The following is a 15,858-nucleotide window of genomic DNA, read 5'->3' on the forward strand; positions in this document are numbered from 1 at the left end:
ACCTCCAAAAGGGCAAAAAGTGCACTTTGTGCAGCGATCCGTGATTAATAATGCACGAAACTTTTCATAAAACGTAACGGAAGAATTGAGTTACTTATTTTTAAAAATTATTTCACATTAAATTTCGAAAGGCAGCTGGATGCATAATGAATGCTATGGAGAGATAACGGCATGTAATACTGCCGTGGGAAGGTAATGGGCAGTATCTGCAGAAACGAGTTTTTGAAATTCGAAAAGAAACGTGTTTTGGATTCCGTACTAATAGGAAAATGTTGGAATTTGGACGTTTTTTACGTGCTTTATTTTCAGGAAATATCCAAAGCAAAAACCCAAGTAAGAAATCTTATACAAGAAAGCTACAGTACAATACATGATAAAAATGCAAAAACATGAAAAATGCAAAATTTGCCGATACTGTCCTTTATCTTCCCACTGCAGGATACGTAAAAAAATTTCGATGGCTTAACTTTTTTTTCATAAAAATGTTTTTGATTATTATATGGGGGAAAAAAATACCCGAAGCTGAATACCATTTTTACTCTGCCAATTCGGCGACTAGTTGGCTCACTATTTTTCTGTGTTTAAATTGCTACTCATTTCTTGCCGCCCCCCCCCCCCTGGATCGTAAAATCGTCATCACTATTTAAGTTCATACTGAGGTTATAATTATCAATACTTTGAAAGTTCCATTGTTGCAAAGCATAAACAATATACAAAACTTAAAATAGCTAAGAAAGATATTGGTTCTGGAAGGAAAAAATGACTTAAGGAGAGGGTTACGTAGAATGAAATAACTAAACAATTCTGTTGAGTAATTGCATACTAAACTACAATGAAACAATCGACTCGTATAACAGACAGACGACCCAAAATGTTTCCAAAAACCTGAAAAATAACTTGGTAGTTCTCTATCTTTTTGTGAAACATACGAAAATCCCACAAAATTTTACGAAACGTAGACATTTTTCAGTAACTGTTGAAATGTATTAAAATCAAATTCAAAAATATAACCATATAACAATTATTCCTTTCTTAGCAATATTTTGGCGTCGATTAAATATAGAAGGCTTTTTAAATGGTCATATACCGGAATATTTTTCGTTTCAGCATTCACGAAAACGTCTCTTACTTGCATCAATCCTTCTATTAAAATACTTATAGTTAAAAGAAATACCATTTAATTTTTTGGACCTTTTCAACATTGTCTCTACGAGCATTTTAATCATCTGCAGTGTTACTAAATCGAAATTGAGCTGATAAGAATAATTATTAAAGGCGTTTTAACCACCCTCTGAACTTCAAATGGAATCCATTCAATCTTGTTTTTTCGAGGGGGGAGGCATCTATGTGGTATGGAATGTAAATAAGCAAAAATTTCTTCGATTTAATGTTAGCAAAGTGTTTATTAAAGTATTGCTTAATTTAAATTAAGAAAATACATTTTAGCAAATTTAATCTAAGGTGCTCTTCTTCATGCTTGGAAGTATTTTTGTACCATATTTTATGGCACAAAAGTTTGGAAATACTTTTCTGCCATGTTGCATGGAAATCAGTCGATTGATCTTGAGCCCTTAGCGAAAACGCGAACTAGAAACAGACATTAATTTGATTAATAAACTGGTAACCGATGCTGTGTACAATTAAACACCATCTCTCTCCCACACTCTGGCATCATTAGAACTTCGGCTAGAATCTTCCAAAAATTTATTTGGCGATATTTTTCAATGATAAATTTTACTTGCAATGTAGTGCAGTTGTGTGCATTTTTGCTGTGCTTCATGCCGTTGTGTGACATCACTTTATTGGCAGTAATAATAGTAATGGAAAAACTGTACATGCATTTCCGGGATTTTTTTTCTGTCGTCAAGGTAATTCACCAATGGGACTTTTATCACATCTGTTCTTGATACTGTAATTTAGCTGAACCTATGTGGAAGATCTTCATAACTACATAAACATCTAAATTTATCAGATTAAAATGAATCACCAAAATGTAAATTCAACACTTTTTTAGAGATTGACTGAACAGTTCGCCAAGTTGGAAAAAAAAAAAACTATTCCTCTAGCTCGGTGACCTTCAGTCGCACTGTTGTCGAAAATTAAAATTTTGCATCAGAACAGGGTCAAAAGTTGTACCATGATATTGAACATGTTTTTATTGCCATTGTCAGCTATTTTAACTTTCTTTTTACTTTGCAGTCATAGGAAGGTACCTACCCTTAAACGTACCTCCCGTTGGTAACAGCCGTGCTAGTATGTAGTGGAATTGTATTTGCAAAACCTGCATTGTTCTATTAGCTCATTATCATTTAGAAATAAACGTAATGTCTACACGAATTTCATTCTTGCTCTCCAATCGAAATAGTATTTTTCACGTCTAAGCATTATCTTATTTCACATAATTGAGGGGGAAAAATCGCGACAAATTGTGTTACGTGAATAATACCAAAAAAATCAATGTAATTTATACGATCATAAGGGTTTAAAATCAGTACAAGCCGCGCATTTCCAGAAGTACGTCTCCTCATATTTAAATTACTCTGAAAATGCAGTAAATTAAATAACGTTAGATATAAGTGATAGTAAAATTTTTAATGTTGGAAAACATATAGGGAAGAATAACTTACCACAAGATTAGGTAACTTGTGACAGAGTTCAATCATTCTTCTCGTTGCCAAGACATTCATGTTTACTGCTTGTCTGAAAATGTAAGATTTATACAAATTAAATATTACTTTTGCATATAAGATGTTTTCTTTTAATGGGAGTATTCACTTGCATTTTAATCAAAATGTTTAAGATCTTATGTCTACTACGTGTTATGCATTTGAAACTTAGTTGAAGCGTTAGCCACTACTAGAAATTTAAACACCTTCAGAAATTTTTTAATCCCAAATAATTTCTTCCCAAGGCGTATAAGTAGGCTTGCCAGATTTCCGAAATGCTCAACCGAGACACCGGAATACTAACTTATCTCGCCAGCGTAGAGAGTATTCAAAAGGATGTGTACCCCTGATTGTTTTTTAGTGTTTCAGAATTTAGAGGGTAGTCCATTCTTAATGCTATGAGTAAATGGTTACTAAATTTGAGCCTAAATCAGGGGTAATAAATACATTACGCATGCAGATACATTTAAACATCTTATTTCCTGCATATTTATATTTTTAAGTTATTCAAGAAAAACTTTGAATGAGAAACAAAAATTTGAACATTCATATGTTCTTTGGATTGGCTAGGACATTTTTTAGAAAGTCTTGTCTTTTTCTTGTTGTAAAAATCCTCACAAGCTAATCAGATTAATTTTACTGGTCAATGTTACAAATCTGTACTTCAGATCCCGACTAACGTAAGTCACATAATTGCTACTTTACAGGAGATAGGAAAAACATTTGTCTGGCGCATGCAAAGGATAGGACGTACGCTTTTTTACATTGGTAAATAATTATAACGGATTTTTTTTTTTTTTTTTGAAATTTTAGAATTACCTTTGCATGGCTCGATGTAGACTAAGATTCTACATACAACGCAGCAATAAACAGGAAAACGCTGTTTTTGGACTAACTTTAGTCCGGCCCTGAGATACAGAAATGACAAAGTTATTTTAAATGATCCTTGACAATTATTTTTCGACTTTTTTGGTCATGTGTTATCAAATTTCTCTTTTACCGAGACGAAGTAAACCGGCCGGGACACCGGGATTTTGTCTGAAAACCGGGACATCTGGCAAGCCTACGTATAAGAGGGATAAGCCTGCAATTTTATGAACACCTAATCTATAAAAAAACACCTCCAAGAACACTTACTCTATAAAAGTTCCGAGTTAGACACGAAGAAATCGCTTTCGCGTAGAAAGTATACTCCGGCTCTGATAAGTTTATTTCTGATCAGCTGAAGCTTTATAGATTCCATTTGTTAATATACTGGTGTGGGAAACTGCTACTTGGTTTTAGACTTAGGTTTTGCGTTGCAGAATTATTGGCGTTGTGCCAAGCTATTCGATTTTAACCCAGACATAAATGAATGCGCCCAAGCCCACGCATCTGTTTACTACAGACCACAGACCTTGTATGTATAATTTGAGGAACATAGCTGGAAAGAAGAATTCATTCAAACATTTTTGCATGAGAGAAACTTTCGGAGTAGTGAATCTTCGTGAATGCTGTTCACGTTATTACGAAGTTGCTTTCAACGTCCCAACTTAACGAGTAACACCAAATAAAGCTGCTACTTGGTAATTTGAATAAACATCTCAAGATATTAAATTCAGCATGATGTGACAAATGTAAGAGTCATGATTCAATATTGTAACTCATGAGAAACCGTATTCAAAAACTATGGATAAATAAATACGCAACTGAATGTTCTGTATTTTAATTACGACGACGAAAGCAGCATTATATTTTTGATAGACATTTAATGAATTACAAGCTTCTTTAAAACCTTCATTTGAAATAAAGTCTCTAATTTAAGGTAAAGGCACTCAACGGCACAGGTGGCCGATCGTCCTTTATGCACATGCTCCAGGCACCGACACAGTGTCTGGAACAAGCTAACTAGAGAGCATATGACGTAAAGAAGTTATGTGCCAAGATCGAACAGGACGTTCTCTTAAGACCAGAGGCTGGACAATGGACATCCTATAAGTCAAAGTTCTTTTGAAAAGGTCAGTGAAAAGCTTTGGAATGTAACTATAAAGTAACTAATGATAAGTATTTAAGTTACCAAAAGTTTTTTTTTTAAATTCTTTCCTACTTATAAAACTGAATGTCAAAATATTGATAATCAGGAAACGTCGAAATTCCCAAAAGCTACGCCCATTGCCCATTACTTGTATAGAATGTTTCATAAATACACCTTTAAAAAGTGTTATTTGCAAAAAAAAAAAAAAAAAAAAGACTAGAATTAACTGGGTTCTATTTGTAACAATAAAATGGAGAACATTTTAAACGTGTTTGATAAGTAATGTGGAATCTATTTATTACTATTAATCATGATACTTTTCTTTTTTCAGTAAGTACACTCACCCATTTTATTTTTGAAGCTATATAGAATTTCCGGAGTTTAATCTACATGGGAGTTTAGTAAATTTCATATCGTATGCAAAAATATTAAATTGCATTTCGCCAAACCTGCAACAGCCCAAAGACTAAATTACGCGCCTAACCATACAATATTATATTTTTTTTCGGTTCAAGCAGTTTTAATTTTCATCAACCCGAAAAAAAAAAAAAAAAAAACGCATTCATTATGCCATCAAATTGCCCAACTTTGAACAAAAACTTTAAAATAATAACAATAAAATGCGATGAATTTTTGTTTGAACGACCGTGAAGACATTTTTTTTTCAAGGAAAGCAGAAGCAATCTGGTAAGGAGCAGCTGAACAAAATCTGCCCCCCCCCCTTTTCTTTTTTGAACAAATAGCTCCAAATAGTAGTAAGTTCACTCTTATTTAAATGCCTATGAAAAGTTTAACTTTCAAAACGTAATTAGCCCTTTAATGTTAGCTATTTTTTTTAGCATTGCACGTAGCGCTCCCCACCCGTAGCAATAGTGTAGCACACCTGACACTTCAATATAACAGCACTGAAGAAAATCAAGGGTTTTTTAGCCCGAAAATACAATTACTGTAACTTTTGACGTTATGTTTATTGGTTGTTTTAGTAATTCAAATTAATAGAATATAGTTGAAGAAGAAAACAAATTTAGTTGTGAAATTTTAATGATTTGCCACTATTAAGTACATCGCTTGCATGCCAATATGCACCAGATCAGTAAACTACCTTTTTTGCATGAAAGATCAAATGCAAATTTTGAATCAAGATACGTTTTTTCAAGTTTTTGAAACGTGCCACTATTGCTGTCTATGAGCAGTTGTTTCCATCATCGAAAAAAATGTCTTCATGCTTTCAAAACTATTCACGCATTTCACAACTTTTTGTTACAATTATTTTTGTACTATCTTCTATTCTACGAGTGCACAAAATATGTGAAATTATCAAGTATTTAATTCGTTGAACCAATTAGTGATGTGCCGGATCGTTAAAAAGGAGATCCGCGGATACGGATACGGATCATTAGTGTCAAGATCCGCGGATACGGATCTCGAAAATTTTTTACCCAATTCAACTATCCGAGTGTAAAATTCGTTACGGAAGGTATTCCCGTCAGAATAATGGCAGTTTCTTCAAAAAATGTCAACTGCGGCAGAAATATAATCAAGACTATGATTTACTCTTTAAAGAAATCTTCGTTAAAATTGAGGGAGAGTTGGAAGGAATGGGTCAGCTCTGCCCTAATGCTTAGATGGAATGTGGAAAAATATTTTTAGCTTACTCGGTAGGTGTAGGATACAGGAGCAAGAGTGTAAAGCTGCTACTGGGCAAGTTAGAATTAATTTTTCCCATTTTATTTCAGCATAAATGCAGCGCTAACCCATTCCACCGAACTTCTCCGACCGACGAAATACAGAGCCGGGAACACCTTTACAAACAGTAAATAGAGAATTTAGTTTCACTTTTTTTAAAGGATGCCGAGAAAAACAAAAATGAAGAATAACAGAAACCCCAAATCAATAACAAAAACTAATATTAAATTAAAAATTAAAAAAACAAAACATGTCCCAGAGAGCCGACCTCATATTAAGATGAATTTCGTGCGTCAGAACACACATTTGTTAACAAATATGAACTGACAGCAGGTAAAAATTTTAAATCATTGAGATTTTTCTCCTTATCTTCCGACTATGAAATCGCTACCAATCACGCGTATAAAGGCTTAGAAATGCATTTAAAATTTACTTAGCAAGATATGGATACGGATACCGATCTTTATTTTCCCTCGGATATCCGCGGATACGGATACGGATATCCGGAACATCACTAGAACCAATCACAAAATACAGAAGTTATTGGCATTAATTCTAATAACCTTCGTTACCAAGTGACTCTTCTACTACAGAGAAATCCATTTTTTTTTCAAAAAAAAAAAAAAAAAAGCTGTTATAATGAGCGTTCATGATTTTGTGACAAATTGAAATCAAGTATTAGGGAGAGTAATATATCATACTTACTTTAGTGGCTCGTCAAACTTGACAGTAGCAGCTGAATGGAAGACGACAGATACAGACTCTGCCATTTTGATCAGATCTTTGGATGAAACACCTAATTCTGGTAATGACAAGTCCCCCGTTATACCAATTACTTTTTTAGAAGCTTCGGGATGTTCTTTTTTCAACAGGTCGAAGACCTAGAAATCAATATTTCATATTGTACTCTTTACGTAAAACAAAACAGTTTAAAATATTCAAAACTATTCGTATAAACTAGGAATAGACGTAAAATTCATTAAAGTATATTGAGACATTCCCCCCCCCCCCTTTCTTCTATTTTCAATCTCTTCTTGGTGTACTTTGCCGTACATAATGCATTGCTACTCAAATTTCATGAACATATATTACGCACTACACTTCCGTGGGACGGTAAAGCGCAGTATGTGCAGAAATGAATTTGACATATTTGAAGAAACTAGGTTTTGATTTCATGGACTTTGATGCTTTTTCCTTGCTTTATTTTCAGCGGAAACAAAATAAGCATGCTTGTACAATAAAACTAAAGTACAAGAGAAGATAAAAAAGCAATGGAAAAAAAAAGAAAAGTTTGCATTTACTGCTCTTTACCTTTCCATGACAGTATAAATATTTGGTTGGATATGAAACATGCATAATTCCACATTCGTGGGAGCCTTGGCTAGTGAAGAATACGATACAACATACGTAACTGTAATTTCACGCTCAAGAAATTCCTTCTTGCTGAACGTGATCGCGTATTCATAGGTAAAAGGTATATTGTATAAATTAAACCTATGCAGACTAGGAGGATAGAATGAGATTTGCAGAAAAAGGTGGTCTGTTAGAGAAGAAGTAAAAACATTCTATAAAGTAAAACCATAGAAAATTTATTTATATATTTTTAAGGACGTGAATTTGCATTCATGAGCTGTCATTAGGGTTAAAGAACAATTTTAAACAGTTAAATTGTACAGAGACTTAAATTTAAACTAATTATGAGTTTATTTCACTTGACCTATTTGAAAGCTTGCTAAATGTCAGTCAAGGAAAAAAAAAGTCAATCATAACCAGTGCATCTTCTGGCTTTTCAAAAGATTCGCCGGCAATAAAATAACTCTAACCTGTCAATTTCTAGCATTGCCCCTTCCTCACGAATACGGTACTTCACTGCTATATGCAATAGATATTATTTCATGCGTAAATCTTTGGAAGCAACTACAGTTCACTAATATATCTGAAATGCGAAAATAATGCTACACATTTAGAATCTTTATTTTAACTACAGAAATCACTTGAGCCAATAAAGTAGTCGAGTCTGTACAGGGGGTCTGTACAAAGGGTAATGTGAAACATTGCTTGTGTAGTTTATATCAGTTATATAATTTCTTACCATTAAAAACAAATAGAAAACTCAAACTTTTCATTCTTACCTTTCTTAGACATATAGAAAAACACATTGTAATAGTCAAACAAAAACAACGAGTATCGAAATAGTAAAAAAAAGGTTCTTGTTGAAATAGGTTTAAAAAGCATCAATGTATTTTTTTTTTTTTTTTTTTTTTTGCATGAATCGGTGATAAAAGTATAAAACTTATTTACTTTCAACCATCATTCATGCTATAAAAATATCATTTACCACAACACATAGAAACCAGCCACTGATGACTAATATCCTTTACGAAACAAAGACTAAGTTTTTCAAAATTATCTTTCAAAACTTACCTTGCAATTCATCAGTTCTTCTAATCTTTGTCTTGGATCCTTTCCCCTTTTTTCTCGCATTAAAATGTACACATTTTTTATGCCAGGACATGATCTCAATAATTTTTCGAGTAAAACCTGGAAGAATGTTAAAGTTAAAGTATTAAACGGTTGGTTTAATTTTTACATAAATTATATCATTACTTTGATGAACCTTATCATATTCTTAGCAGAGTTACGTACCATGATAAGCTTTTCTCAAAAATTGTGTCCTTAAAAACCCCACATAAAATCGCTTAGTAAATGCCAACTTCGTTCGTGTCTTAGAGATTTTAATGCAGTAATTAAAGTTTAAAAAAAACTTGAAATTTGATCATATAAACGTCATGATCGACATTCAGCGGGATAAGCTTTGGATCGCAAATAGTTATTTTTAATTCAAGCTGTTAAATTTACGAAAAAGTACTTTCGTCTCATAATGTTTTCGTTTATCTTAGCAACTGAAATGATTTTTTTTTTACTAAATACCAGATTTCACTTTCAAACGAGCTGATGTGTGCATCACATGACTTCCTCTTACTCCAATTTAATGTCATTTCTCCATTATTGGCAATTTTAATGTCATTCAATAGTTTACTCTCGAAGTATCACCAACAGTGGCTAAACTGAAACCAGATTTCAAAAAAAATCGCCAAGTTTGTCACCAAGTTGGCGACAAAACTTGGCGAGCAAAAGACTGGCGATATATCGCCAAGTGTTCGCCAAATTATAACACCACTTGAGTTTACATCAAAATTAACAATGATTTCCCCCCAAAAAAGGGGCAAAAGTCCCCCTTAAAAACACCCGAATGCAACCAAAAGAGGAGGTGCATAATTAGACCCAACTAGGAGTCTACTTAACGAATTTCATTTTTTTAGGACATACCGTTCTTGAGTTATGCGACATACGTATGCACATACAGACGTCACGAGAAAACTCGTTGTAATTAACTCGAGAATCGTCAAAATGGATATTTCGCGTGTCTATACGTTCTTAGGCACTTATCCACGTGTGGTCGAATCGAAAAAAAAACTCCACGTTCATTCGGGGGTGAGCAAAATGGAAATTAAGGCCGATAGTAAAAATAGGAATATTCATATTTGTAGTCATTTTACAATTTCGGCTGAATTTAAAGGCCCATTCAACGTATTGATTCAGATCAAATGAGGGGATCCGCCCCCTGCTCGCTTCGCCCGTCAACTTCCGTTCGCCGCCCTTGGCGAAACAATGCCGCCTGCAACGAGTGGTACATTTACCAATTCATATCTCCGGCCCCTTAAAGTTTAAAAGGGCGAGACAGAGTGAAATGGTTTTTCCCGGATGTCTTGCATCCAAAGCTAAAGTGTTATTTTTCATTTACTGCACCTAAACTGGAAGGGGTTACGTTCTTTAAACTACGGTTAAAAAAGAGAGAACGAGAAGAAAACCCCTTCAATTTTACTTCAATAGAAATTACGTATTTTTAAATGCCAAATGAACACCAAGCAAGGCACTTTGATTTACGTATTTCATAATTCTCTTGACACGTTGTTTATCAATATTTGTATATATTATATGTGTATTGTTATATATATATATATATATATATATATATATATATATATATATATATATATATATATATATATATATATATATATATATATATATATTATACTCAATATTTGTAAATCAGACAAAAAGTCAGAAACGTCAAATTTAAGTGAATAAAAATGAAAGAAACATAACCTAAAATCATCCACTATTTTTGAAACTTTCAAGAAGCTCTCATTTATATGAAAAAACCACCCGTAAAATCAATGTGGAGCATAAATCACAAATCAAAAAATTAGAACAAATAGCAGCATTAAAGTTATGATAGATATAGAAACTGCTCAAAGTTGCTCTATAGAAAGCTGTGAATGAACGTGAAAACAGTCAAGCTATAAGTTACCGTGTTCTTGACAGATAAAAAGGCACTGTAGTCGCCTAAAAATGACTATTTGCAGGGTTTCATTCTAAACACGATTTGTGCTCTGTTTGCACAAATTGCATACATATTTATAAAGATTTTTAATCAGTGTAACAATATCCATGTTATATTAAACTACTACAAATATGTGTGCTTTTTGCAGTCCTACAAGATGATTTCCTATGAAACCACCCGCTCTGGCCAATAAACTTATAGCAAATTGTCTCGTTACTGGTAAACATGCGTGAAAAGTCAGTGTATGTAAAATTTAAAACTAAGCCTTAAATTTAAAAAAAAAAAAAATAATGAAAAGTTTTATGCACCTTTACGGTTTTTAAACAAATTTCACTTTAAGTCCCACTATAAAGTGAATTGACCTAAATACTAAAAGGAAGAGGGAAAACAGTGCTTAAATAAAGAAACGCGTAACTCTTCAAACAGATAGTCGAGGTTGTTTCATTATGAACGCTCAGATTGAAGAATCATTTGTTGTAGTGTGTTGACAGCTGTCCAACAATTCTGTCAGAATTTGTTGCCGTGTGTCATTCAACAATGAAAACAATTTTAAAAAGAATACCCATTTTATATATTCAATACTATTTTATTTTCAGCTTTTTAATTTACATTAGCTTTCTTGCAATACGATTCAATGCAAATATGGTTTCAAGTTTTTTTTCTTTTACCACTTTATTGACGCAAGTCTTTCACTTACAAATGCAACCAACTTTTAAATGAATGTTGTAAATGAGTAGATTCATCGAGTAAAGAGCATCTGACACGTTGTACGAGATAACTATTGCACTTGAAATTTACAATAATTTGTAATGTAACCACGATTGCATGTATGTTTCGCAAAAGTGTTGCTTCAAAATAGAATTTCGTTGTGATGAGCAATTGTTAAAGGCGTTAATGCATTTTAAACATAATAAACTCTTAAGTTTTATGACAGCGGCTCCTCAAGGTGGCTTTGATATCTATCCTTTGCAAGAAAGTTAATAAGAATTATAATATTTTACCTGCTGAATTTTATCTGGTTACCAATTAAAAACTTTTAAAATGAGTGTTGGAACATTGAAAAACCCATCTATGAGAAGTCTAGTTCTGTATTTCTGCTAAAATTTAGTGTTTTTTAAAGTTAGTAATTAAATTCGGATATGAGCTTTCACTCTACTACCAGTTTTCGACAACAAATACTTTACTAAAGGAAGCAAAAAAAAAGTACACACTTGAGGGCGATGAAAGAAAGCTTTTAAATGATGAAGGGTGCAACAATAATATTTGAACTTCGAAAAAGGAGTGATGACATTCCGTTTTGAAAAGAAATTGAATTTTCAACCGTCACTCTTAAAAAAAATTCCTGTTACGACATATGCTCGAAGTTCTCACGTGCTGTAGCGATGCTGGACACTAGGTCCAGCAACTAACAGCACTAATTACCACAACAGTGTCCGAACACAGTTTAACTCATCAAGTTTATATGATTGTAGAACTCTAATGATGTTAACTTCGAGTACCTGTTGTAACGTCATAAACTCTTAATTCTTCATGACATTTTTATAAATCATGTTCAATCAATGTTTTTATTAACTCAATCTTGCACATCTTTCCACCACTGCTATCATTTTTCCTTGACGGTTCAGGATTTGAGTTCTAATAAAAATTTCATTCTTTTAGGCCTTCCCCTTTACAAGAAGCAACTTAGTTGAACCAACTTTCGAACGGGCTGTTATCAGGATATGTAACTAGGTAGAAAGTGAAATCGCCCGGCATCCTTCACGCGACAGACAGTCAACTCATCAGGCACATGTGCCGCTACCATTCTCATCCCGATGAGGTGAATCAACTGCAGCTGATTCACCTCCGAGTAAACGAGTTGAGTCAACCCTTCAGTTTTAACAGCGTTGTGGAGCAGCTGCTTTAATAAATTAGTCTTATTATAAGAAAAGTTAATTTCCACTAAGTTGCCTCGTGTGAAGACAACGAAAAACGCCAGTCAGCTAGTTGACAGGCAACTTTTTCGTAAGTTGATTCAACTAACCGCCTTATGTGTAGGAGGTCTTAGACGTTATCTACCTCTCCTGAAAGTAACATATCAGACACCTGTATAAGGCATACATATTGTTCATTAAAATTATTTGGAAATAGTCTTCATTTCAAGTGGACACTTTAAAAAAAGTGTCATGTTAACATAAAAATTATTTCATTGCGAATTTTTACATCCTTGTAGCAGTCTTGGTAAGATTATTCGACCCATATTGAAAATTTATTTTAGTTTTCTTCCACAATGTCCAACTGCCTTGTGTATAGTTTTGGTATCATAATTTAATTACGTACTTTCATTTCTATCCTAGTTGTATATCTATGTAGTTAAAAAAAATTTTTTCGTCTTTTAAAACACATAGTGACATAGTTACACAGAATCTAATAAGACTAAACTGTTTAAACAAAGTCACCAACAAGTTACCGAAGCAACTGCTAAATGCTGTTAATACAAAAAAGCACGATTTTAAGTTGAAATGAGTTCAATCATCTAGTCAACATTAACTTTTTCTGTTTCACTCGAAAAACTAAATAACAGGATGTCATTTTGTGCTGTGAATGTTCATTGAAATTTTTAGCTGCTAACACATTGTAGTTATCAGAAATCAATTTGGTACATAAACTTTAAAAGATAATTACAATCATTCTGCGATTTTATTTTACTGTTGCTTTAAATTAAACTTCCGATATTTGAATATTTTCCACGTGATAAGCAAAATAACAATTGAAATGAAACTGGCACAAGTGGAGTTTGAGCAACAGCTCATTAGTTTCTTTTTAAATTCAGTTTCCAAAATTAGTTTTCAGGAACTCATTTTCTAATTTAAGTCTAGAAAGATCATAATATCAGGCTTACCTTTCCGACAAATCCTGTAGCCCCTGTCACAAACACGGACCGGCCTTCATAAAAGGCAGAAATAGTAGAATCCTCAAAATTCATAACAGAGTTTGCAAGGCTTCACAAGTCGTTTTTTACACCTGAAAGTAAAAAGATATTAAAAGATATTTTACATTGGTGAGGATCTTTATTACAAACTCTTTATAAGAATTCAAATAACGTACAGTTATAACGAATTTCGGTTATTTTTTAAAGGCTTGGGACATCTTCAAGGAAGAAGTACATTTTATGCAAGTTTTATCAAATTTATTACATTCTTTCGTGAATCTAAATGAGAAATCCAAGTGAGTTACTAATGTGACATGGCAAGAGTATCCAGGCACGGTAAATAACTTTTCCAAGTAACTTTCTACATTAAATGCATACAGAGACTGTAATAACTTTAGGGATAACAAATCTCCAGTGTTAACCACTTTCACAGGCAAAAGTACACGTACGTCTAAAGAGTGCATTTAATTGTCTATTTACTTGCTAATACCGTTATATTATTACTGTTGAACGTTTCTTATGAATTTCATTCTCAATACATTGTTCCGTGTGTGTGTCTCGAAATGTAATAGCTTTCATGAATTACCAAAACCTGTGGAGGTTCAAAACGAAAAAATTGTTATTTCTTGGAAGACTTCCAGTTTTTCCCGGTTAAAGTGAGCTCTTTATCTTGTACATTATATCCTTTCTATTTTTTAATCTTTTAATGATTAATTTAATATTTTATTATTTCAATGCACCAAACAATAATTTTCAATGAATTCATCAACTCTAACGAGAGCTTTATTATAACAATTTTATGTCATGTTGTTTTAAAACTGTTTTTATATCTTGTGTACTGTACATATTTCAACCTAATAATATATTGTCATTATATAGTTGATTTTTATGCGCCTTTTCAATGTCTTCCGATATCCTATGCTCCCACTGTGCTCCCCTTTGCGGCATCGTGGTACAACTTTATTATCATTTGAATATCCCCCCCCCCATAGTATATATTGAGAATGAAAAATTTGAAAACACACTGACGTTTACTCTGAAACCTAAAAGAAGCAGGAATAATGATCAGTATTTAAACTAAAATTAAAGAGATAATAAAACAAATGAAAGTTGTCCTACTGGTGTCTCTCATTCCCCTACAGCACATCGTTAGCGAATTCATGTCAATAGCATCTTCACGAGCGCATCACGCATTTTCAGAGCTGATTAATCTTGATATCCTAAATTCAAATTTTACATCCCAGAATCGCAATGCAAGCAATATTAGCAAGAATATGGCCTGTTTCACAAGTTCTAATGATGGGAATTTTTATTTTAGTGCAGTCACATTAGCATCACCTTTTAAATTTTATTCTAGTACAGCCAAATTAGCATCACCTTTTAAATTTGATTTCTAAGTAAGACATTAAAGCTCAAGATTTCCTCCTTATTGATATTTTATTAATGAATGAAAATTACATTCCCTCAACATCTGCAGATTTAGTTTGTGAAATGTTAACCAATATTTTTGAATGCATCAACGCTAATTATTAATTAGTATATTTATGTACCTTCCCAATGTCATTGGTTTTAAACTGTTTTTAGTCATTCCTACAATTTTGGAAATGATTCAAACTTGACGCTATGCCTGACTTGAAAGTTTTCGATTGTTGATATAGTAAAGATTGAAGGGGGCTGGGGAGAAATATGAAGAATAATGCTTTGTACACCGCACATTAAACATTGAGATTCATCAAAAGACGAAATTTTTGCGCCTGTCTGCTGTGAGAAATAAGAAATAGAAAGACATTTTAAATAACCAACGAATCAATGGGAGAGAAAACTCGGTAAAAATAAACTCGACCTCCTGACTTTTTATTTAGCCTGCGATTGTAAACATTAACGTTAAACAATTTTTCCATTACAGCATTACCCTATTTCTGTCAGTTATAGTTAAACGCTTAGTTGGTAGAGAGAGTTTAGAAATACAAACTGGCTCACTGAAATCATATTTAATCAACTGACCTACAGTGGTTTGTCTGATGTCACAAAGAAAATATTCCCATTTCCTGGTCTGCACCAAAGTGAGCGCCTCTCTGTTTTGCCATCAAATAGGACAAATAGTTGGTAAGAAATGGGGGCTGGTTAAAGAAACTTGCCATTTCATCACTTCCACGGCCTGGGGGTGGGT

The 15,858-nt window shown here is 33.1% G+C and overlaps 1 protein-coding gene across 4 annotated transcripts in view; it reads right to left on the minus strand.

The window, feature by feature from the left end:
* Positions 1–15,858, minus strand: part of LOC129218446 (fatty acyl-CoA reductase 1-like) — a 63,511-nt gene that overhangs the window by 21,283 nt on the left and 26,370 nt on the right. For all 4 annotated transcript variants that reach the window (XM_054852721.1, XM_054852718.1, XM_054852720.1 and 1 more), the window contains 4 exons: positions 13,659–13,780; positions 8,791–8,907; positions 7,072–7,247; positions 2,628–2,700 (listed from right to left, as the gene is read on the minus strand). In XM_054852721.1, the coding sequence (XP_054708696.1) occupies positions 2,628–2,700; positions 7,072–7,247; positions 8,791–8,907; positions 13,659–13,742 (450 nt within the window). In that variant the 5' untranslated portion in view covers positions 13,743–13,780. The remainder of the gene's footprint in view (positions 1–2,627; positions 2,701–7,071; positions 7,248–8,790; positions 8,908–13,658; positions 13,781–15,858) is intronic.

This window comes from Uloborus diversus, chromosome 3, assembly GCF_026930045.1.
Source record: "Uloborus diversus isolate 005 chromosome 3, Udiv.v.3.1, whole genome shotgun sequence".
Taxonomy (NCBI): domain Eukaryota; kingdom Metazoa; phylum Arthropoda; class Arachnida; order Araneae; family Uloboridae; genus Uloborus; species Uloborus diversus.